This window comes from Glarea lozoyensis, assembly GCF_000409485.1.
Source record: "Glarea lozoyensis ATCC 20868 chromosome Unknown GLAREA1, whole genome shotgun sequence".
Lineage (NCBI taxonomy): Eukaryota > Fungi > Ascomycota > Leotiomycetes > Helotiales > Helotiaceae > Glarea > Glarea lozoyensis.
In genome coordinates this window covers 1,276,902-1,301,687 of record NW_007360983.1, presented here as the reverse complement: position 1 = coordinate 1,301,687, position 24,786 = coordinate 1,276,902, and the positions used below count along the sequence as shown (strand labels likewise).

At 47.1% G+C, this 24,786-nt stretch overlaps 6 protein-coding genes across 6 annotated transcripts; 4 read left to right on the top strand and 2 right to left on the bottom strand.

Annotated features, from left to right (window-relative positions):
- Positions 1-326: 326 nt before the first annotated feature.
- Positions 327-1,321, top strand: GLAREA_09088 (YjeF N-terminal; the record flags this gene model as incomplete). Its single annotated transcript, XM_008078049.1, has 6 exons — positions 327-338; positions 397-505; positions 563-628; positions 680-774; positions 830-1,155; positions 1,219-1,321. 6 exons carry the CDS (start codon positions 327-329, stop codon positions 1,319-1,321), a joined length of 711 nt encoding a protein of 236 aa, XP_008076240.1.
- A 2,213-nt stretch (positions 1,322-3,534) lies between these two features.
- On the top strand, positions 3,535-4,722 carry GLAREA_09087 (Protein kinase-like (PK-like); the record flags this gene model as incomplete). Its single annotated transcript, XM_008078048.1, has 2 exons — positions 3,535-4,014; positions 4,072-4,722. 2 exons carry the CDS (start codon positions 3,535-3,537, stop codon positions 4,720-4,722), a joined length of 1,131 nt encoding a protein of 376 aa, XP_008076239.1.
- A 1,710-nt stretch (positions 4,723-6,432) lies between these two features.
- On the bottom strand, positions 6,433-14,546 carry GLAREA_09086 (BEACH; the record flags this gene model as incomplete). Its single annotated transcript, XM_008078047.1, has 5 exons — positions 6,433-6,465; positions 6,523-10,853; positions 10,907-11,387; positions 11,435-11,838; positions 11,888-14,546. The coding sequence occupies 5 exons, from the start codon at positions 14,544-14,546 to the stop codon at positions 6,433-6,435; spliced, it is 7,908 nt and encodes a 2,635-aa protein (XP_008076238.1).
- Positions 14,547-16,469: 1,923 nt separating this feature from the next.
- Positions 16,470-18,258, top strand: GLAREA_09085 (Subtilisin-like protein; the record flags this gene model as incomplete). The annotated part of the gene is made up of 2 exons (XM_008078046.1): positions 16,470-16,844; positions 17,059-18,258. The coding sequence occupies 2 exons, from the start codon at positions 16,470-16,472 to the stop codon at positions 18,256-18,258; spliced, it is 1,575 nt and encodes a 524-aa protein (XP_008076237.1).
- A 550-nt stretch (positions 18,259-18,808) lies between these two features.
- Positions 18,809-22,276, top strand: GLAREA_09084 (uncharacterized protein; the record flags this gene model as incomplete). The annotated part of the gene is made up of 1 exon (XM_008078045.1): positions 18,809-22,276. One exon carries the CDS (start codon positions 18,809-18,811, stop codon positions 22,274-22,276), a length of 3,468 nt encoding a protein of 1,155 aa, XP_008076236.1.
- Positions 22,277-22,941: 665 nt separating this feature from the next.
- GLAREA_09083 (MFS general substrate transporter) lies at positions 22,942-24,768 on the bottom strand (the record flags this gene model as incomplete). Its single annotated transcript, XM_008078044.1, has 5 exons — positions 22,942-23,598; positions 23,692-23,947; positions 23,995-24,440; positions 24,490-24,558; positions 24,616-24,768. 5 exons carry the CDS (start codon positions 24,766-24,768, stop codon positions 22,942-22,944), a joined length of 1,581 nt encoding a protein of 526 aa, XP_008076235.1.
- Between the last annotated feature and the right edge of the window lie 18 nt (positions 24,769-24,786).

Genomic DNA, 24,786 nt, shown 5'->3' with positions numbered 1-24,786 from the left:
CAATGGTGTGGTTTTGTTCGGGGGTTTGATAGTATGTGGTGTTGATGGAAGGGGATTTTTGATGTGATAGGTGCACGGGGTGTGGTTTTAGCAACCAGGATGCCTGAAGAGAAATGTGGGGAAGGGGTGGTGATGTCAAGCTCTTTTGGGAAGTCGTATGTTCAAATCACATATTGTTTGGTTTTACTTACAGAGAGTTGTCTTAAGATTAGATTGATCAATTTGTGTTTGTGGGATATCTGACTCGGATTATTTTGAATTATTGAAGAACGTCGTTAAGAAGAGCAATCTCTATAATAGTATCTCATCGACAGGATTGTATTGAAATGGCATTAAAGGTAAGTTAGTATTTCAATTTCCTTCCGGTTTTCGATTCATTTGGTTAATTATATCTAGACTCTCTCAGCGGCGAGTGCAGCAGCACTCGATAAAGACCTCATGTCTGTCGGTGCATTTTCACTTGATCAGTTAATGGAACTCGCTGGTCTGAGTGTTTCACAAGCCGGTACATACACGTCTCTCAACAAAATCTGTTGACACTCTCATAATAATAAAATCTCAGTCTACCGAGTCCATCCGCCCAGCAAAGGACGAAGAATCTTAGTAGCTTGTGGACCAGGCAATAACGGTAACTCTGAGGCCACTTGAAAAAGTAATTGAAAACTGCTGAAATGTATAGGTGGTGATGGCCTAGTAGCAGCTCGTCATCTCTGGCACTACGGATATAAACCAACAATGTACTACCCCAAACAAAGCTCCAACGAACTCTATCAAGTCCGTCTTTTCCCTCCCCCATTCCTCCCTTTCCTCCCCACTAACACCCCCACAGCGCCTCGCCTCCCAACTAAAAGACCTCTCCATCCCCTTCACCACAGATTTCCCCGCGGCACTCAAAGAAACCGACCACATCCTCGACGCCATCTTCGGCTTCTCCTTCTCCGGACCCGTTCGCGAGCCCTTCTCGACTGTCATCCAAGCCCTGTCCGAAACCAAAATCCCCGTGACAGCCGTAGACGCGCCTTCATCCTGGGAAATCGAGACAGGACCGCCGAAGGAGGGACCGGGTGCTGTGTATATGCCTGATGTGCTCGTTAGTTTGACGGCGCCGAAGCCGTTGGTTAGTTTTTTCAAGGGGCGGCATTTTGTTGGGGGACGGTAAGTTGATTTCTTGTTTTTGGGGAGGGAGCAGGGGGTTGAGATGAATGCTAATGTGTGTAGGTTTGTAAGTCCAGTGATTGCAGAGAAATATGATTTAGATGTCCCGGATTATGAGGGGATTGATCAGGTGGTTGAGATTGGGAAGGATGGGAAGAGGCTGTGAATGGTCTGGTTTGGTGTCTGAAACTAGTACATGAAATCCCATAATGACTTCCTTTACTCACGGTTACATATCTGATCTCGCAATTGTAAGCACTTATAAACCCATGTACTTTACTCCCCAGCCCTAGAAGCCCCAATCTGAGAAGTGAGAACCTAGCATTCTTCAAACCACTTTGGCGTCGACACCCACACGACAGGCATGAATAGAAACCAAACAGTAATCAAGAAAAGTTAGAAAACAAAGACTCGCCTTTCAACAAGAATCATCTCTTACACAGTTCGGAATTCTGCGTCGCAGAGAGAACTTTTCAAATAAGATGGAAAGGAAATTTTCGAGGCCTAAAAACACTGTCCAAAGAACAAATCCATGAAATCCAATCCCAACACTTACCCGCCATCCCACGAGCTCAAATCAAAAACCCAACAAATCAAGACTTAAAACGTTTTTCCTCTCCGCTCCCGTAAAAGTTTACTATGACGAATAGGGCTAAAGTAGACAGAACCTCTAGCATGATAATAAACAAAGGTGGTATCTATAACGTTTGTACGACTTGTCAATATGTGGTATACGTTCTGGTTTTATAGCCTCTAGGAGGTACGTGCAAATCTTTTTGTTTTTGTAAAGATCATCCTGTTGGGTAGCTATGTGAGGAGCGAACGGGAATTTTGGTGGAGTTTTATATTTCAAGCTTGTCGGGTACAATGAATTATCGTTGTCGAAATGTGGAACAAGATCGACTTCGCATTAGTCTGGGGCGAATAATTTGAGAGAGAGGTTTGCTAGGCAGGAGTTGGAGGGTCGAATTGTTGTAGTGGGTTTCTCGCTATGTGTGGAGATGAGGAGGATCTTGAGGTGATTTGTTGGATTGGATATGTAGTTTTAGCATCCTTGGACAAGTAGACCCTCCCCTCATCCCTCCCACTAACGAAACCCATACAACGCACACTAATCCTATCTCGAACAACCCAAAGATCCAATCATCTCTGTTCGCGTAGCCAACTAATTCTTCTCTTCCACCGTCAACTCTCACAACCGCAAATCCAGAAACCCTAAATCCATAGACCGTAGAAATCTCTAAGACGAAACGGTAAGCTGTGTGAGGTGAATTGATATACTACTAGAAGAGGGAATACCTGACTGCAGTGATGAGAAGAAAGTGCATTCTACCTAAACTATCCCTCAATCATAGAATAAGCGAACCGAGACAAAGGGGATACAATTACAGAGCAGCCCTCACGAAGAAGCCATAGCGTGAAATTATAAAACTGTCGTCTGTAAAAAAGGAAAAGAAAATAAAAGTTGTGTTTTGGGTATAGCGAATGTAGATTTATTGAGGGTTTTGATTGCAGATTCCTGGCATCCGTGAGTAGGCCGATTTGCAGAATGGCTGAAGGTCAGTTTTACTGGAAGTTCGGGATTGAGGGATAAAAACGAAAAGACTCGGTGAAAATGCGGATCAAGAGGAAAGTTTGTCCCTTACAATATGTCAATCGTCAGTATTCTAAACCTCGCTAAAAAGAAAGGGGGGAACCGGAACACAACCTTGGAAGACGAGCAAACAATGCGATGCGAGATGATCGGGTGCCTGAGATTCCGGTTAACTGTCTGACTAATAACCGCTCATTTATCTGTTTGCTCGTCGAGCGAGTGTTTAATTGTACTTTTAATCGTAGATTGCTTTGGATCCGTCGAGCGAGTGTGTGATTTCGATTATAGATTCTTTAGATCCGTCTAAATCGATCTTTCATTGCTTCCCTTTCCTGTCTTTGCTTCGGGGTTAAGGTTTGCTATATTATTACTAGATAAAACTATCATAAAGTAGCCTGAACAGTTTTAGCTCGCTAAGGAGTAAGAGCGCGCAATAATATTCGTTGGTTGGATATATGTTAAGATAGTCACTAACTTCCATTTATAATAGTCTCAACTTATTCTTTATTATAACCAACTTCTTAAACTACTTAAGTAACCTCTAGATATATATATTTCTCCGGTATTGACGATCACGTTACTTTGTCGACTTTTCTGAATAATTCTTTGTTGTTATTTAGAAGGAGCCATTTGCAAGCTGTTTGCGGAAGTCTCGCTGATGCACAATGGCCCCATAATTTATAAACTATGTTAGTCCTTTGTAATCTTTCCCCGTCCCCTTACTAATTTTTAACAATTAGTTACATAAGTATCTAACCACCATACTATTAACAACGAACATAGCCATGAGTTACTATCCCGACGATGACGAAAGTGCAGACGAGGTCCCATGGGCGCCGCCGCCAGACTACTTTGTTCTGAAAACTGAAGACTTCGTCATGAAATCAGAAGGCTTCACACATCCCGAGAACAGCAATAAGGGACTCATCTTCGGCGTAGGCCGCGTCCCACCGGACTGGGCCAAAGAAAGCCGGCGGGATTTAGATCACACGAATAATCTGTTTACGGAAGATCGCCAACTGATTGAAAATGAACTGTGCTGGCATTGTGGGTTGACCGCCTACCAACAGGTCTTCACCTCCTACTCACCTCCTCTCAAAATCCTTAGCACGAAAGCGAATTCCGGGCTTTGGGCCATGGGTTCAAATTGGCTACTTAAGGATTTCCCCAACGACGGCTGCTCTCCCGGAAACGATTATATCACGCACAAGTTCTTGCGTAGCCAGCTTGGCCCCGAGGCTCCCCTCATCAGCGACATGCAGCTCGTCAACAAGCCCAACAAGAAGACGTACTTTTTGTTGATGAGTCGCGCCGAGGGGTAGCCGCTTGCTGAGATTCTACATCTGCTCTCGAAAAAGGCGTCGGATGATTTGAGCGAGCAGCTCTTCCAGTTCTTGCGGCAGATTAGACGGTTTACCGCGCTCGGCGCTCAGAAGGTCGACGGCGGGAAACTCGAAGATCGGATTCTGGGCGCTTGTGAAGGGATTGGCTACAGACCGGTTTGCAAACGCATCGGGTTCACGACTGACGAGTGGTTTGAGAATATTGCCGAGGAGCTACGTATGGGATTGTCAAAGATCCATAAGACCAGCGATCCTCTCATCATCGACAAGGAGTTTCAAAAACTCAAGGACAATTTCCCTAAGCCAGAGCCCTATGTGCTTACCCACTGCGACTTGACGGAGGGTAATATCATCATCAAGGATGGGAAGATCTCGGCCATCATCGACTGGGAACATGCGGGTTACTATCCCTGGTGGGTCGAGCGCTATATAGCTACCGGTCTACGCAGCTCAGCCATCACGCTTTCAGCTCTGCCACGTCTAGAGCCCTGCATGAGCGATGTGGAATTCCGAAAAGCAGTGCTTTATAAATTGGCGCCGGTTCGCGAGGCGTGGAACGCATGTAAGAAAGAACATCCAGGTAACTACGACGGTTGGCAACGTCCACCCTTCTCGAAAGGCTCACCTTGAGCGGGTTCCTTTATGGTAAGCGCCCTTATTATTGTGATAAAATATGTCTGACTTGTAACCTCATAGACGGGCGCTCTGGGTGGTGTGTCGGAGAGAAAGCACGTAATCGAAGCCTGAGGATACGTAGGTAATCTTACTACTGGAAGACTGGTTTGTGACGTGTTTTAATCGGGCGAAAAGGACTTTGCCTGGGAGGAAACATTATTTGGGTTCGCATGGCGCAAGTTTCGTTTGTTAAGCATTTGTTAATAACTTGATAAAGTAAACTCGGAACAACCTCACTGTCAAACGGAAATACGAGCATTTATTTTCCCGAAACTAACAGTAAATTGACACCAAACTCCCATATCTATTTTCAATGCTCAATCCCATTCCTTTACGAAATATTGAGATATAATATCTATTCTCAAGAACACACCCTTTGAACCCCTCTCATTCCACCTCTGTACCCGTAACTTATAAAGCCTTCAGTCCCATCCTCTAATAGATGCCAAGCCTACAATATAATCGCCTTCCATTCCTCCCTTGTGATCCTTGAATTGGCAATTCCATCAAAAGAGACCATGTCTGACGTCGTGATGTCGCTCTCCTTCTCGCGGGTTATCACTTCGTCCGTACCGAATCGAATGGAGAACATCATCTCCCTGTTGGGGTATACGATGAGAAGAGCTGAGTTGTTGAGATTGCGCACGCATACAGCAAAGGCTTTACCGGTAGGGAATGAGGTGAGTGTGCGAATCAGGGTTTCCAAGTTGAGTCTTTGGCGATCGTAGCATTGGCGCGGCTCCCATCGAATTTCCGACCCTCCCCTGAGCGTCGGCATTGTCGCTCCGGAACAGTAAAGACATTTCTCATGAGAGGTTGTGTTGAAGTTGCAGAATCAACAGAAGAGGTTTCTGACTGGGAAGATTTGTGCCACTGTCCTACAGGAATAAATGCTGACAATATAGAAGAGTGTGAAAGTGTGAGGGTGTGAGAGTTCAGAATTATGACAGTGGATGTAGAATGGCTGACGGTGCTAATGTTGGTGTTGATGGGACTGAAGCGATTGAGAGTGTGTATGAGTCGTTTTCAGACTGTCGCTGCTTGCTCACTCTATCCATACCCTTTTAGCATCCTTTCAATTGTCCTGTCACATACGATTTCCTTAGATTCAAACTTTCCCTTATGTGACATTTCGTAATGTTTGGGATATTGAAAAATGTTCTAGAACAAGATGAAGAAACTTTTCTCATGTTTCAAGACATTGACAATATTCCAGAGCTACCACATTAGCCTCCTCTTCGATCTTAGAAACAAAGAAAGCTGAAGAGAGATGTGAGAGCCACTGACTGATAAACATCTCCTCTCCTTTGTTGATCCCCTCAAAGTTTCCTTTGTGTCAAGTTTCATGTCTCACAACGCTTTTCATTTTGTAGCTTCCACCACCGCTTCTTTCGCTCAAGAAGAGATGTGGCTATCACCAGCCCATAGTACTTGATGGATGAAAAATAAGGCTCTAAGGAGAGTTGTGAAGCTGGTCTAAGTTGTTCGATATTTTAGGGCGTCGCTAAATCCAGTTCCTGATTTTGATATTTCTAGGTCGACCTATGATTTTCCTCGAGGTTAAGCAGCTAACCTTGCCCAGCATTCCCAGCCCATGAAAATACCCAAACGCCAACAATGCCCGATCTAACCTACTCCCACCCATATACTTAAATCTTCATTTCATCACCTTTCACGTTGTACTAAATCCCATTCATACTAACGTCTGTTAGCAACCTTCACACCACAAGTAAATTAGGAGACACTGAAACTTACAACTCTCCCATCCTCATCCCCGGTATATAACATTTGCGGCATAGGGGTAATACAGCTAATCGCCGCATCCCCCGCGCCGCTCTTCCCACCACCGAGCGCAGTCCCCTCATTCCCACCCCCATCACCATGATTGAGTCTCTTAGCCAATTCCAGTTTCCACCCCTTGACACCCACGACCTTACGCCACACATTCACAATCCCGCGACGGTGACCAGTGAAAAGAAGGGTATTCTCAAGCCACTCGTTCCCCGTCCCCTCATACCATGCACAAGCGGATATATAATCATCATGATGTTCCGGACAGACGTTCTGCTCTAGAATCGTCTCGCCATTGAGGGTAAAGAGGGAGACTTTCTGACCGCGACAGATGAGGATATCGCCCGTGACATCGTTTATCTTTGCGCATTCGACCTGGCGACCACTGGTGAGTTTGCGGACGAATTCGAGACGGTTGAGGTCCCAGAGGATGACGGTGCCGTCGAGGGAGGCGGAGAGGAGAGTGGAAAAGGATTTGGAGACAGCGAGGGTTGTGACCGGGGTTTTGTGGCCGAAGAGGGAGGCGCGGGGTTGGAGTTCGACGGGTTTGGATTGCGAAGTTACAATTGTGTGGGCGGAGAGGACGCAGTCTTCTCCGGCGGTGATGAGCATTTGGGAGGAGGCGAAGATGGCGCATGATAATTGTCCTTGGTGAAGGTTTTCGAATAGGCCTGCCAGCTTTTTGCTTTCGGAGAAGTAGAAACGGACACTGCAGTCTGCGAAACCCCATTTGAAGACTTTGTCAAATTGTGGTGGGAGATTTAGTTCGAATGCTGTAGCGCATAGAAGACGGTCTAGTTTTGGAGAATAGACGAGGGAAACGACTCGTTCGTTACTTTCGAAAAGAGGGAAAGGAAGTCGTGTAAGAGCTTCGGCTGATGTATCCAGCCTCCTCGGACGGTTTCGTTCATCACGAGGTTGATGTGGCCGGGAAAAGACTTGGTATGGTGTTTGGCCAAAGTTATGGATAATACTGATTGTCCTCTTTCGGTCTTCTTCATCCGGAATATCATCAAGGTTGGTTGCGCCGTGGTACGAAAGATGATGAAAGACATTCACACTTTCCACGGCTGCCTCTCCTCTTTGCTTACTTCCAAAAATGAGATCGATCCACTGATGAAGATGTTTGCTAACATAAGGACTCTCAAGTGCTTCTCTGTGTTTGGCGATGAAGATCTTTGGATCTCCTTTAGCCCATGGAGGAAGTGCTACCGAATCTACGGAGCCACCATCACTCTGCCGAGTACCAAAGTTAAATCCATTATGATTGCTGAGGAATTCTGGCAAGTAAAAGAACTCTGGTATGAGTTCTCTGACATCCGTCATATTATCCTTCGAAGCTGACTGCCAAGCTTTCTGAATCGAGTAGAACATCCGATCTGCATGATCAAAGTTTCCACCTTGAAGTAGGAGAAAAGATTTCACAAATGGTTGCAGTCGAATGAGGTAAGACGTGACGATCATAGCCGACGAGTAATGAGTACCATAATGGAAAGCTGGGAGGTTTGAATCACCCATATCTGCAAACGTCTTGTATCTCTCAACAAAATCGTTCGCACGGGAGTTATGCTGAGCTCCCATGGGCTTAGATAAGTCTCTGTAAGAAGCCGGGTTGTTTAGATCGAGTTCTTCGCTAGTGTAATCGGCCAGGATCCATGGAAATACAGGATACTGAGTCAGATCGTTGAAGGTGCGGCCAGCCATTGTATTGACAAGCATAAGGTAATGGAAATTGGAAATTTCTCCCCTCGCCCATCTTCTCATAGCGGGATTCCACGCAGAGGAATTAAAGATACTACCAAACTTCGAACCGAATGTTGCTGGTGCCTCTTCGGTGACTCTCAGAGACTCTAACCGCCAAGCATCTTCTGGATTTGGGAGATTCGAGCTCCCGTTCGTGTGTGGTGCTTTGTGAGATAGCTTGGCAAACAGATCATCTCTTACTTGAGGGAGGTTGGCAGTGAGTAGGTAGCTCCGGCCATCGGTGAAAAATACTTCAATTGCAACGTCGCGGAAGAGGAAGCGTCTTTTAGAAATGCTGATAACATCGTTCCATTTCCAACTTCTGGACTCTTGGTCGGCTCGACTTGGTTGTGTAGAATTTTTAGGCTCTCCTTTTGGTGGAGGTGGACCGGCGATCATTTGTAAGTAGGGATCTCTTTCTTCTGGTGGAGCTTGAGAAACATGTACAATCTCTCCATCAGACCTCTGGAAGACATTATCAATAAGGTAAAGTGAATCCTTACCAATGATCAAAAGACCTTCCCCAGCTTCTAGGCCTATGATTCTAGAGATATTGAAGACCTGCTGAACTTGATCACCCCTCTGGAGACTGCGCATGACCTTTCGATTTTTGTCTTCATACATGTCCTCACCATCTCCTGGATCGTTGGGACCTTCCACAAGCTCGAATTCTTCTTCGGGAATAGCATTCCCATCATTATCGACATTTGTTTCGTTCTGAAGACTGAAGAGAGTCTCAGGTTGAGGAGATCCATCAAAATTGGTAGCTGGATGGGCTGAGATAGGGGTTGATCCGAGATCATTCAACTGCTGTAACGGCTGTTTGGTATTGATCCTGATAGACCCGTTGGCACTAGCATCAGTGATTCGTCTCTTAGGTTGATAGTCATAAATTGGCCCAGTTCGATCTGGCAGCAGTCGGAGACGCATACGATTTCGCCCTTCAGTCCTATCTAACTTCCACTTCGTCGTCGCTCCACTGTCAAATACGCCACAAGGTCTTGAAAGTTCGCGGTTCATTTTTGTGTAAGCGGAGGCCAGGAAACTAAAGTTGTCTTGCTGGTCTTGTTGTGCTCTCTGGTGCTTGAGATGTTCAGAGGCGTAGATATTCTTCATCCATGATGAAGTTGCAAGATCGTGGGAGAATATGAATCTCTCATTAGTGGTATCGTCTTCATGCCAGTGACGCAGTCGATCGCGACGTTTGGCAACCCGATTCTTAGCTGTCTCTTCCGTCTTCTTGTTTTCTGCATCCACGAAATCTTCCCAGGATCTAGACATGGCACCAAAGAATAGAGCATCAAGTTCTGCGCGTTGGTCATCGACCCAAGCCACAAAGGTTTCGTTGTCCAGTTCCATCAGCTTCTTGAAGCCTGTGGCTAGTGTTTTGTGCTCTGAAGACATTGCTTGCTGAAACATCATCGACGTCTCTTCTGGCTTTTGCACCAACATAATACGCCAGAGATCTGCAGCGACTAGCCGCACTCGAGGTCGCGAGTCCACAAGCTTTATGTAGAGTTGATAACAAATGAGTTTGAGGTGCTCATCTTCGCTACCATCGGAAGAAAGCATGACAGTTTGCCAATATAGAAGCTTATCCATGAAGGTTACAGCCTCTTCTTCCGAGACTTGTTCGTTATCCAAATCTGATAATTGCAGCAGAACGACCCTTAGAAACACACTTTTCATTGTGAGAATAGCCTGGCTGCAAAGCCTCACGCTTTTGATTTTCCAGATCTCTGGTCTCTGCAAATACTCTAGTACAGCACCTGTGAAATCAAGCAATGGTTCTGCACCACTTAAAAACCAACCCTCAAAGATTGCCTCGCCCATATGTGTCGTAAATCGTGCCAGATTTTGTAGGACCTTTGGCTCCCATAGAGACTTTTGGTCCAGCTGGATTGTATTTGATAGCTGCGAGATAGTATTTCGCAGTAAGTAAGATTCGAAATATGCTTGGTGTTCTTGAAACCCCGGCGGAGTTTTGAGAAACAGCCCAAAGCCCGAAAAATCCTTTCGGGTCATGACTTGATCAATAAAGACATTGATCACTACTTCTAAGAGCGATTCCACAACTGAACTGCTGACCTTTTGCGCTGCTACTTTCTTCTTTGGTGACATGACTAGGCTAAGTCTAGCAGCAGATGGACTGAATTCCGATGGTCTTGCGGTTAGTAAGATGAAAGAAGATCCTCTCCGGAGGGGTCTCGCTCTTGGTGTCGTCGGGCTAGGTGGAAGCATTGTTTCTACTGTTGATGTCCGCACCACCGGCGCAGGGGTGGTTGTGGCTCGAGACATTGGCCGAATTATCACATCATCTCCTTCAAATGTCAAAGCAGAGTCTCGTGAGTTCAGTTCTGTTTCGGCGCTGACAGCATCAGAGCTCACAATGACTGGGAAGAGGACCGTGAGCAAGAGCCTTATGTAGTCGGAAGAGACCGCAAAATCTCTAAATTCAGAAGACTTTGAGTGAAGGTCGGCGAAGAACCTAATCACCGTGTTCAGCACACTTGCTTGTCCACCGACCCGCACTTCTCTTGTTTGTTGTGTTTCTGCAATGCGTTAGCAGGCTTTGATGTGGGACTTTCTCTGTGCCATTACTTACGTCGGGATTCTAGCTCTTTGGTCAAGGACATTGAGCGGCGACGAGATTGACCAGGTGGAACACTCAAGCTTGAATCGTGATTTTCTTTGCCATTTCTCTCCGTCAGGGGCGAATCTGGGTCATCTTGATGACGGAGAACATCTTTCAGTCCATTTTGCAGCATGGCCGCGATGACGGGGAAAACAGCAGGGTAAACGACCTTGCTATTGCCAAATGTTTCTAAAAGGCTGAATAGCTCAAATGGTCGCTCAAAATCAATATCTGCAACGTCTTTCGCAAAGAGAATGCTAAAACATATTGGCCATAACGTAGAGATATCCCACCATCTCTTGAGCCTATGCCGAAGTATAGCGTAGCCCCCAGTTTTCTGTGCAAACTTATTCACATAACTTGATCCATGCACGACTAGCAAACGCGATAATATCTTCGTTCCCAATACTACCACTTCCGGGTCGTCCTCGTTCAAGAGATGTAGTAACCACTACAAGGGTTAGTCGCCAAGCTCATAAGAGCATAAGGAAAGAATACCTTGTTTGTCACCGTCCTTGCAAATTTCTTGATGTTGGCATTGCTACCCTTTTCGCACAGAAGCTCAGCGTACATCTCAAGAATCTTGTTGCCCAGCTCTCTTTTAGTCATGGACGTGGATATCACGTCTTTACCATCAAACAAGACGTTGACTGTCGACCGTCGTGGGCCACTGGAGATAGATGTACTCCGACCAGGTAAAGTACCACCTTTACCTTTGGGGGTTCGAGTTGCAGAAGTAGGGGCCTTGTGGTATGCATATGTTATAAATAACGAAAGAGATCGAAAGACCTCAGATGTCATGTTGCTCTTTACTAAACTGGTTAACGCATCAACGAAAGATGGAAAAACTTCTCGAGGAAAAGTCTCCGCTTTCAAGGCATCGAGAAATCTTTTGACGATCCCTACTATAGTCAGTAAAATGCAAATAAGAGCTGATGCTTGTTGGCTTACGCATTCTAAATAGCCTTCTCGAGTTGAACTGGTGGAATTTGCTATTAACACCAAAAACAATGAATTGTTTGTAATAGAGTTTCTGTGTGATCAGGGCGGTCTTGCGCCACATATCGAAATCTACGAGCAGAATACGATATGCTAACGGATTGATGATGAACGATTCTTCGGGTCTCTCATGGTCATATCCAACAAAGCCAAGAACAAGACTCAGCAATTGAAAGCCCAATTGATCTCGCTCCTCGCTAGATAATTGAGAGGCTGTATTATCGTTTCCTCGAGTCGAGACAACCACACCGGCACCCATTTTGCCACGAAGTAGGGCACCAAGCATGGCGTAGCCATTTTCTCGCTCCATAGCCTCGCTATTCCTCCAACTGCCCTTGATTGTCTCGAATAGTATTTCTACAGCTCGGGTGATCTCATCTCTTGTTGTAGCATCCTCGACCAGCTTCAAGGAGATACCAGCGAGACCGCTCAATTGCCACAGTGTGCTGTCTAAAGATTGTGGAATAATCACAACAGGATCGCCTGTCAAAACAGCCACGCCTTGAGATCGAGACAAGGCCTCGTTGATAGATGGAATAGCCGCATTGATCGCTAGATGCGTGCCATTATTGTGTGTCAGCTGGAACAGATTGTTTGATGCCATGCGATTTAAACCACGAAGTAATTGACTTTCATGGATCTTGTGCCTGTCATCGTCTGATATGACCGCGGACGGCAAAATACTGAGGAGTATTCGACTTTCGGGAACAAGATTGCTTGCCTTTTCTCGTATCGCACTTATTATGTCTGAACTCTCGTCCTTTCCTGGATGCATGAGCTCATTGCGCATTCCCAGCGCAGCAGAAGCTTCGTATGTCTGGAAAGAGCCTAGACAGTCCTGGAAATTACCGTTGTATCTTGGTCCAAGACGGAAGTAGACAGCAACGAGATCGTCACTAAGGGCATCTTCAAACAGATGAGCTGATGCCAAAGACCAACGCGAAAAGACCACCCCGGGACCCAGACGTGCTGATAAGTCTTGAGGTGTTCCAATAAAAGCCTGCACCGGATTCGTTTTGGTATTTGATGAGGTAAAAGCGGAGAAGCTCTCATTACCAGCATGGGCTGGAGGAGGTGGCGTCGGGTATTGGCACTTGACTTGTTCTACAAACTCTCCATCCACATACAAAGCGGCCTTACTTGATGACATAGTCCTTGGTCTTCGATGTACAAGCGCAAGATGATACCAACGACGGTCTTCAAACACGGTAGATTTGAATCGGACACTTGGTCGAGACGAGGTCACCGAAGTTTGGAGAATGAAGTTCCGAGTATCTTTTTCAAGATACGCAAGCACAAAACAGGTTTGGGTTGAATCAAAGGCGCCAAATATAGTAGTATGGGCATTCGGATCAAAATGATCCACATAAACCCAAGCTGTGAAAGTATACCCGGCTGCTGAAGACGGAGGAGGGAAGGACCTGCCCAGTGTGGGTAGTTCGACAGACGCATATCCATTCAAGGAGAGATCAAATTGAATATAGGCAGGGCGATCTGAGGCCTTGAGCGATTTGAGAAGAAAATCTTTCGCAGAGGATGATTTGCTACAAATTAGATATTGGGCATCGCTAAGAGTACTGACGCCGAGATTTATCAAAGAACTGCATAGACGTTCCACACAGCGCTTCTCTGAAACAGCGAGAGGAGAATCATTATCGAAGGCTAAGGGCAGAAGTGTTGATAGAATACCAGTACCATGTAGAGCAAGCAGATTGTGGCTTGATACCGATGCAATCTTGATCAAGGTCAGAATGACAACGAGAGCTGCTGGGTTGACAGATGTGCCTGGTTCGCGGGGTATGGTTTTCCAAAAGTCGATGATGGTTGGTACAATGTCTGCATTGTAAAGCAAAGCACTTTCGCTTATAATCAATTGCAGCTTGTTTTCCACCGTTTTTACGACTTGGTCATCATTTCCCACAATTTCGACTGAGGAGCTCTCTGTAAGGTCGCTTTCCGTCTGGGGGAAGTACTCGGGCTTGCCTTTCTCGCCTGCGGTCTTGTCCTCCGGTTTAATAGATGGATGTAGCTCGGCCGCTTTTTGACATAACAACTCGAATCTCTTGTCGTCAAGGGCAAAGGCCAGTAATCGCCCAAATAGCTGTCCTTCTCCCCATATGTCGGACTCACTGCCCCCAATCCCTATACTGGCAATGGCCTGCTCCAGAGCAGACCACCCCCCTCCTTCTACCCGGCGCTGAAAGTATCTTCTATTTCCATAATGATCCCGAAACGTTTGTGCCAAAACCCCCAGTATAACCCCTATAAGCTGAAATAACTGGCCTTTGGTCTTTGTATCTCGTTTTGTAGGATGGTAGAAGCCTGAGAATGCGCGAAGCGTATCGAGGAGGGTGTTGAAGCCAGAGAGATGCCGGAAATCATCATTGACTTTGGAACCCGCGGCTGACGCTATCAGATACTGTCGCAAGGACTGTGTCTGATCGATCAAGGCCGGAATATCCGGATACGCGTCTGCGAAGGCATCTCGATGCGCAGAGACTGTATTGGAGAGGTTGTCGATTAGGAGCTGGAGCTCAACAGTAGCTTTCGTACTCTCGGGGGCAGATGATGCTACGGTCGATGAACGATGCCGCCGTGAACGAGTCGACATAGTTCTTTTCCTCCTTTCCTATCTCCCAAGTATATTCAAATCCCCTTATCGTCCTTCATGGGCCGCATTGGAATCTACACCCGCGTGAGGTCCTAGAAAATCGGTAGGTCCGGGTGCATCGAATCGAGTATTCTGGGCAATTGATTCACAAGGTTTGAGGAATCCGGGCCCGGCGACTGTTGGAGGGTAAAATATCGTTTGGATATTACACGTAGCACTTCGAAGCAGTTTGGTGCTTGTAAGATGCCTGGATGGCTTGTGGGGATTGGCGAGGCTGAGCAGCTCTTTTGTTGCGGTGCGATTTGACAATGTTGCCTTGTGAGGTATCCGCCGCGCAGAGCGAACTGATAGCATAGCTAGGCACAACAGGATTCACTGAACACATTAAGTCTAAACAATTTGACATCTACAGAGCTAGGCTAGTAGTCTTAAAGCACGATTTGAAGCTTATATTATATTAGACTTACTCCCATAGCCTAAGAGCACCCCGGTTCCAATGCATCTATCATGGCTCGAAACAAGTACAAGTGTCAGTCACCTGGAATGGGTCCACTGCGAAGAGAGCCTAAGAAAGTCTTATACTTTCTTAAAATAATTGACAAAATGTGTAATATTGTTCCAAAATAATCCAATAAATATACGATATTTCGTCAACTTAGTCGAAGAAATATCGTGTTTCGAGTGCCCCTGCAAAGGGACTCGAAGTCTTCTTGCACTTGTCCTGAATTATCATTTCAACACTCCGAGACCAAACTACTTAGAAGTGTAATATGGATCTGCCAGACTCTGTAGGCTCTCACAAGTCTCATGGACCGACCTCCGCGGATAGATAGTGTAGGTGAGCTAGCTCATGGGTATGAATCTTGGATTTGATAGACAACTAGCAGACGATTCGCTTTGAGTTTAAGGCTACAAGCTTCGTCACCTCTTGCCCCCCGACTAGTAGAGATGCTCGTAGGATGACTCTATCAGCTACTATTTGTACATGTCGATCATATTCTATTTCACTCTAGTCCGGACATCAAAGTAGCCTCGAGGTCTCACGAAAATGTGAATCGCCCTCACGTGAAGAAGCAGGGTCTCTTTCAATGCGCGAACCAGGGCACCTTGATTGTTTGTTTCGCGAGGCTCCGAGTCATACGCCATCGACTACCAATGCCTCCTCATTCTCACCTTCATCCCGCTTCGGTATAGCTTATTCATAGCTTTAGAGACAGTTGTCATGCGACCCGTGAACGAGGCAGTTTTTCCTTGGATATCGAGGTTGAATAGACTTAATAAAAGCGTATCAAGAGACAGAATGTGATGCTCCCATATGCCCTCCACCTTTGATGCACAACCGAGTTAGATCTGTTCCTGAATGCTCATGTGACCTTTTGGCCAGCTTGTGGAGAGGGACCTGAGGTGGAGCATTCGAGCTCAAAGCTCCCGTCCCCACACACCGCGTTCAGCCGTTCCACGAAGCCTTGGATTGAAGACCGGGTTACATCATACTAGAGAACAACATCTACTGTACATGTATTGGACTTATAGCAATACACATATCACAAACGTATAAGTGTCCATGATATACAATGAAATCTAGCAGTTAATATAGAGAGGATTCTCACTGTACCGCTCATAACAATAGCTTCACTCACTTCTTGCACCATCTGCGCTTTATCTTGACGCTGATAAGCCGAATCAGGCGAGCGGTTACCCCCTGTCATACTGGGGGCGGAGCTCGATGTGATTAGGCGGCCAGCAACCAAGCTCGCCTCGTTACCACCACCTTTAAACAGCTCGTCCTCCTTCCATCTCTCTCCATCTCCCATCAACACCACTGAACACAACACCTCCTATCAATCATCTTATTAGTTTGTTCAGAGTCGCAGGCAGACTTCATTCCTATTTCTCTTTCACAGCTTCATCAACCCAGCCATCATGCGTGGGCTTATCAGCTTGTCGCTATTGCCGCTGCTGGCGTCATCGGCACCAACCTTCAACACAGAGACCATTCACGGTGATGCAGCTCCTCTCCTCACATCTTCGAACTCAGAGGCTATCCCAGACTCATATATCGTCGTCTTCAAGAAGCACGTCACTGAGGCCTCTGCCTCAGATCACCACAGTTGGGTGCAGAACATCCACTCGGAGAGCGAGAACGTCCGATCAGAGCTCAAGAAGCGATCTCAATTCCCAATCACAACAGACATCTTCGAGGGTCTGAAGCACACATACAACATCGCTGGCGACTTCTTGGGATACTCCGGACACTTTGATGACGAAGTCATCGAGAAGGTCCGAAGGCACCCTGATGTAAGTACTTTCGTCTCTTCTATCCTGCACCCTTTATCCTGCCGTGTGCAGAACCCCTGTGTTCCCTGCTAGATTTCACATTCGAGTGGAATCATAAAACAATCTGCAAATTGATGCTTGCAGTCGTTTTGATGCCCACGTGATAATCAACAGTCTCCGCTGAGCGCTTGTGTTACCCATCATCTTGAGAATCTTACTGACATTTACATTCCAGGTTGAGTACGTTGAGAAAGACTCCGTTGTTCACACTCTTGGTGATGATGAGGGAGAGCTTGAGAGGAACGCCCCATGGGGTTTGGCCCGTATCTCTCACCGAAAAGGCTTGACCTTCTCAGACTATAACAAATATCTATACGCCGCTGATGCGGGTGAGGGAGTCGACGTTTACGTTATCGACACCGGAACCAACACTGAGCACGTAGACTTCGAGGGCAGAGCACACTGGGGCAAGACTATCCCAGCCAACGACGCTGATGAGGATGGAAACGGACACGGAACTCACTGCTCTGGTACTGTTGCTGGTCACAAGTATGGTGTTGCCAAGAAGGCCAACGTCTACGCCGTCAAGGTCCTCAAGTCCAACGGTTCTGGAACCATGGCCGATGTTGTTAAGGGTGTTGAGTGGGCCGCCAACGCTCACACTGACAAGGCTAAGAAGGGAAAGAAGGGCTTCAAGGGATCTGCTGCCAACATGAGTCTCGGTGGTGGTAAATCTCCAGCTCTTGATCGTGCCGTTAATGGTGCTGTTGCCGCTGGTATTCACTTTGCTGTCGCAGCTGGAAATGACAATGCCGATTCTTGCAACTACTCTCCAGCTGCTGCTGAGAACGCCATCACTGTTGGTGCATCTGCTCTCGATGACTCCCGAGCATACTTCTCCAACTACGGACCTTGCAACGATATCTTCGCCCCAGGATTGAGCATTCAATCTACCTGGATTGGCAGCAAATATGCCGTCAACACCATCTCCGGTACCTCCATGGCCTCTCCTCATATTGCTGGTCTCTTGGCCTACTACTTGTCTCTCCAGCCTGCATCCGACTCCGCATATGCCGTTGCCGAAATCACACCAAAGAAGCTCAAGGAGAGCGTTATCAGCATTGCCACCAAGGGTGCTTTGTCTGATGTTCCCTCAAACACCGAGAACGTCTTGGCTTGGAACGGAGGTGGTTCATCCAACTACTCTTCTATCATCAAGGCTGGTTCATACACCGTCAAGAAGGCGGCCAAGACCGAGCTCCCAACTACCATTGAGCTTTTGGAAGAGGCCATTGAGAACGACTTCAATGTCATTTCAGGCGAGATCGTCAAAGACACTAAGACTGTCGTCTCCAAGGCGGGCAAAGTCTCAAAGAAGATTGAGAAGATGGTTGAGGAGGAACTCTCTCACTTCATGGAGGAGTTGAACATGTAAACATGTCACTTTTATTGTTACCTTTGATAAGGTATATTGGTGTATTCAGGGATAGATTTCCTTTTAGGAATCACAATTAAATCATAACTTTAGTCGGTCCTAGCGGAGTGGTGGCTCGGTTTCTTTCTGTCTGCATTTGGATTATCGGTTTCATTGCCTCCGACTCGCACGGGTCCTGTTGTATTATTCAATAGACCAAATACAATTACTATGTGTTCCCATTATCTCCTTCACTGCTTTGTGACTTATTTTTCTTCCAGTGTCCGTTCGTGTATCTGTTGGAGTTGCTTGGCTGCGGTGAGGATGGTCTTGACAAGTCGCTCCTTCCCATATATTTGTGTCTACAGTCTGTCGTTGCTCTTGCCAAAATGTATCAAGTCCTTCCTCGCATCTTCTTACGGTTGTTCCATCTTCGCGCAATTCGTTTTCCTCACTTTTGGTTAGTATCTCTGCGAAACAGAGTATCTGCAGAAACTTGTATCGCATTCTACCTGTTCAACTCATTACTGTATTTCGGAAAACATCGCAAACACCTCAAACATCACAAATCATGTTTCGACGCAGTAGCTCTAGCAAGCTCAGTCGAAGCAAATCAACATCATCAGCCCACAGCAAGCATGAAGCCATGAATCCTCATATCGCTCGTCAACACGCCCATGTCGCAGCACAGTTAGCCTACACACGAGCACAAGAACGGAGCAGCACTGATATGGGCCACAGACGCATTCAGAGCAGAACAAGAAACGAGGGGGGAAGTTGGGAACGACAGCCGTATTCACAACAACCCGAGTACTCAACCAACGGGGAACATGTGGTTAAACGTCAACAGAGTGTCCGGTTCGCGGGACCCAATGCAGTGCCAAAGAAGCCGTCACACAATAACAGAGCAAGCCAAGGTCCAATCCAGCATAGGGCAAGCACATCTACTCTACGGCCAGTTGCAATGACAACATCCGCACCTGTCCCAGCAATATATAGACCGCCCAGCCGTTCATCGTCGATCGGTCGAACGTCCATGGGAAATCCCACCGCCGAGAGTTTCGCTACTGCGTTGCAAGCATACGATGAATATTACACACAGGAATCCGAGATACCTTCTACCCCCTCTTCCTACAGACGTCTCCGCAAATCAAAATCAATGTTCAGTCCTCTCAAAGCCGCTCCTCATGTTTTTTACTCCAATGGCACTCCAGATAGGGATACATGTTCGAGCTTTACAAATCGGGAAAGCATGACTGAGGCATCACAAACTCCAGCTCAACAAGGCAAACTACGAGCTCCTAAATCCATGAGCTTTCTGCGAGGGGGCCCGGGGGGAGGTATTCGACACTCAAATGACGAAGCAGTTCAAATGGCTCGAGACAGGTTTTTCCAGCAGGCAACTCAAGAACGCCTGCGATCACAACCTTCGTTCATCTTCCGTTCAAGGACACAAAAATCTGAAAAAGGGTTTCGAAAATCGGTTCGAAGCAGTAGTGGTAACAGCGATGCTTTACTAGTTGGCTACGCTAGCCAGGAAATCTCCCAAAAAGACTCAAAGCTAAGAGACAAGGCGCGAAAAGCTTCCAAGACTCTCAAACTTACATTCAAACGTGTTTTCGGCCGCTCAAAAGAAGAGCCAGTTGCCGTCCCAAATCAACAAGTGGACGCTCGGGAGACTCATGTACGGCATCATTCGGGCGGACCTGATGTTGTTGAAGATACTTTTGTGGGAGTTCCTTATCCTGAAGACCAAGAACTTTCTCGAGTTATGTCTCGCGTTCCATCGCTTCACAAACCAGGCTCAGCAGAGTATCTACAATCTCAAGTCGGAAGCGTGCGAAGTGCTCGGAGTGGTAAGAGCGAACAGAGTGATGACGGTTCTCGAGTTACCAGTTGGACAAGCACCGCTGTCAACACCATCAACAGTCAGGCATTGAAAACACTTTCAGAAAGAGAACAACAGCGTCTTTCCATCATCAACGAAAATGGTACACATAATTCTTCATCTTCTTTCAAAGGTGGCGCGAGAAGCCGACTCTCGGCGTATCCTACATTTAATTCACAGAATAGAAATTCCACTGAAGTACTAAACCCGCTGCCACAACCTCCTACAGTTGATAGCGCTAGGGTTTACTCGGCCTTAATGAAGCGTCTGGATGAAAATAGCCCCAAAGCAGTCCCGCCTCTCTCGACCAGATCTAGTGTAGACAGCATGCAAACAGCAAAGTACGCACCTCGCAGGAGTGCATCTGTCAAACGCGGGCGACAGCCCCAGAAATACCCAACAATAAGACATGTGCCTTATGAAGACAGTATAGATGAGTCGGAAGCAAATAAAGAGAATTATCATCATGGCCATCATTGGGTCAAATCAGATTCTGTTCATGCGGCACGCGCAGAGAATATCTTTGGATTTACTGGAGAACATACCCATCAATGGGTCCCAGCTGACCCTCTTCGTGAAGCCAGAATGAGAAGTGAAGACGCCGACGATGTTTTCTATGGAGGAGAGGCACCAGCCGATCATAATCTCGGGCGAGCTATATCTAATGCGAGAAGATCAATCGTTTCTATTGATCAACCTAGCAACACCACAACTTTTTATACAGTGCCGGAAGAGAATGGCCGTACACCACAAGAGCTCGCTATTTTAAATGAACCAGTCATTGTTGAACCGAAGAGGATCCGCGAGTCACGATCGACATTCTTTGGAGGAACTTCAATCACGGTATCGAAAACCACTAGCCCCTACCGTCGAGCACTAGCAGAAAGACAATCGAGCGTCAAAAACCCCAATACCGAAGCGCAAGCTACTTGTGCCTCAAATATCAATAATCCACTTTTACCTGGGTCAGATAACATTTCAACTGTGGTCGATCATGTCGAAAATCCAGTAGCAAGTAAGGCTGATACTGAAAGTCTATACTCTAGAACTACCAGTGGGCATGCTATGGCCGCTAACAGCGCACTCTCCTTGCTTATCAATGAACAACAAACGAAATCTGAGACGGATTCGCTAAGAAACTCCAATACCGGGGACGCCGTAATCATTGATAGGAAGACATATCGTCCTTCGATGCCGGCAAGCATCAGCTCTCATCATAGCAAAAACAGTTCTATTGGCTCTAACGAATGGAAAAGTTGGATGTCTTCCGAAGTTGCAAAACTTGAGAGAGCCAAAGATACCAGAGTGAGCAGACCATATGTCAACTACGCTCTTCCAACCATGCCAAAATCGTTTCCCGTGGGCCACGTTCGGGAAAACGCTCAGTATGATGACGAGGAAGTCCAATTAGCGGAGAGAAAGGCTGTTGCTGTGAAGCTGCCGCTGGGTATGGTTCATCCACAGAACATCAACATTCAACAACCACCTCACCCAAAACCAATCCTAAAGAAAGCATCACAAGTGTCACTCAACGAAAACCATGATCCTAGACATTTTAGCACTTCAAACATCCACATTCCATTACCTCCGCCTATTCCCGCTCGTTCACCGCTGCGATCGAAACAATCTAGAGCTTCTCTTCGCTCGGTTCATACTATCACACCGGGTAATTCTATCGTCAAAGCATCAAGCGTCACTGGACGTAACGTTCTTCACAAGAAATACCATTCTTCGGCGACGCTGCGAAGCGTGAAGAGCTTCCACAGCACTGAGACGCCGGCGAAACTTGTTAAGAAATCGGGAAGGTTGACGCCTGGTGTTGTTGGCGGGCCGAGTCCTGGGTTTGTTGATGGATCTACAGGTTCGGTGACGCCTAGAAGATATTGTGACGGGGCGGGCAGATGGAGCGAGGAGGACATGAATGTGCAAGGAAGGGATGAAGAGGATGTCTATAGCATAGATGGGGCGGGACTATTGGGTCCAGATATGTGTATTGGCATGGGTTTGTCCATGGGAGAATTATCCGAGAGTGACGCGCAAGCTGTAGGAAGTCGAAAGATGGTGGAGCTTTTTCTTAGTAGTCGACGGAGGAGGATTGGCGGGAGTGAAGAGGATGGGAGTGGTGGTGGGGGTGGAGGTGCTTTTCTTTGATTAGGGAGTCGGCTTACGTTAGGTTGGATCAACATGTAGAGAAGACCCGGGGTACATGACTGTTAGACTCGAATAGGAATAGATCAGGCCCTGGGATAGCTTGAGTGGGAGCTGGAAATGATGTGTATTAATTATGGATTATGGATTATGGAGTTATACATAGTTGTGGGTGGGTGGAGAATTGGGTAGTAGTGTAATACCATAGGGTAATAGAGTTTTGTGTCTTTGTTAGGAGCTCTTGGTGACATGATTGTTTGGTGTGGGAAGAGTGGGTAAGTTATGAAATGTGAATTCGAAGGTTTGCCGTTGCTGGTGGTGTTTTCAATTAACAGCTGGGCGTGGTGGACCGTTGAAAGAGGACGAAGGTACGTCAAGAAGTGATCAATTGTATGAGTGCAGTAAGACTCGGGAGAATAGGAATTGCGGACGAGATATCTGGGTTTGGCATCTTAGGTTAGTGGGTTTGGTTACTATTTGACCACCGATGGAGAGGCGAGAAGCATGCATGGAAGGGAATGGATTTGGAAATGTTAGACTTTTAGTGTTGTTTGAAGGAGTTGAGTTGGAACTTTTTAGAGCTCGGAAATGTAGCTTCGGCTTCGTGTTCATTGATTCGTATACCTTTGATCGATTCGTGTAGTCATAGGCAAAAACCCCACACCCCCCTAATAAACATAAACAAACTCCTCATTCCCCCCATCCGTTCCTTCGAACGCGTGTTCCCCAACCCCATCTCCCGTCCCCACATAGCGCCTCTCCATACTCAAGTCCCTCACCACCGCCCCCTTCCCCGCCGCCACCCGCCGCGCTTCCTGCCGCCGATTCAACACCCACAACACGCCCACTTGCGCGACTACTACAACCGCCATCCCCATGAACATCCCCAGCGTCGCCTGTAATCCGGGTTTATACCCTGGTGCATCATCGGCCGTGTACAGGAGCGGACCGATTATGTTTCCTGCCGCAGACGCGGCGTTGTATAAAGAGGTGAGCGCGGATTTCTTCGTCGTGCCGCCTGTGTTGGCGATGAGCCAGCTTATGATGAGCGGTTGACTGCCGAAGAGGAAGGAGAGCAGGTAGTATGCTAGGAGCAGCGGACCGCGGTTTTGGGGCGTGCGCGGCAGGGTTAGGAGGAGGGAGAGGCCGGTTAGGACGGGGAGGGTTAGAAGGATGAGGATGGGTGATTTGAGACGCGTGCGAGTGGCGAGGAGGGAGGAGAGGAGGATGATGGCAAGTTGGAGAAAACCGAAGGGGGTTGTTAGGAGGGAGGTTAGTTTTGGGGGGTAGGGGAGGGTGGAGAGGATTAGAGGGCCGAATGTGTTCTATGGTGTTGGAGGGGTGGTTAGCTTGTGGGTAAGCGGGACGGTACAGTAAGAGGGTTTTATTCGGGGTAGGTGGATGGGGAAGGAGCTTACGGTTACGGAAGCGCCAACGTTGACGAGTAGGGCCATGCTTATCCAGAGATAGGTTTTTGGTTCGAGGAGCAGCTCGTAGATGTGCGACCATTCGAATTTGGAGGAGCCGATACCAGTTTGGTTTGCGCGGAGCCGTTCGATTGCTTGGAGGCGTTCGTGGGGCGTGAGGAAGCGGGCGGTGGGGATTGTGCTGGAGAGTCTCCAGTAGACGAGGGGTGCGGAGATGATTGTGAGGAGGCCGACGAAGAGGAAGATGCTGGATTTGTTAGTGATGCTACGGTAGATTTCGGGAGGGGTATTTACATTTGCCACGGTCGTAAGTGCTCGGATGGGATGTAAGCTAGTCCGTAGGATAGAAATGCTGCGACGATGGTAGCTGCTCCATTTGTGCTGTACCAAGCCGCAACTCTGATGGGCTGTTCGGCTCTTCGATACCATTGATTCGTGATGACGCTGAAGAGAGGGAGACATCCCGCTTCGAAGAGTCCTAAGAAGAACCGGGCAGCGAGGAGGCTGTGATAGGTTCTACATCCTGCCATTGCAGTTTGAGCTATTCCCCAACCGAGGACTAGACATGGCATTAGGATCCGATGAGGGACTTTGACGATTAGGATCGAGGAGAATGGTTGCCATATTAATTGGGCGATGGGGGCAATGGAGCCGATGAGGGAGTATTGGTTTCCTACTAGACCTACGTCTTTTTGGAGACCAAAGATGGAGCCGTAGCCTAGGACTGATTTGTCGAGGATCTGGAATGTTTTAGTATTGATAGTGGATTAGGATGATTGAATTACTTACCTGGAGGAAGTAGACCCAGACGAGGATTGTCAAAATATTTTTATCAGTCTTCTTCCGGATTCTGATATCCTGAAATTCTCCTTATCAGTTCTGACGTTTAATATTCCTGCAATTTGTATCACTTACATCCTCCTCCGTGACCTCAACCCTCTCACCTCCAACCAACACAGCATCAGAAGCAGCATTACTCTCCACGCTCACCACATTCTCAGCATGTTCCATCTGCGCCTTATCAAGCCCCGAAAAGCGTCTGAATCTCGAAATCACACCTTCCGCCATGATGTCGTCTTATCTCAT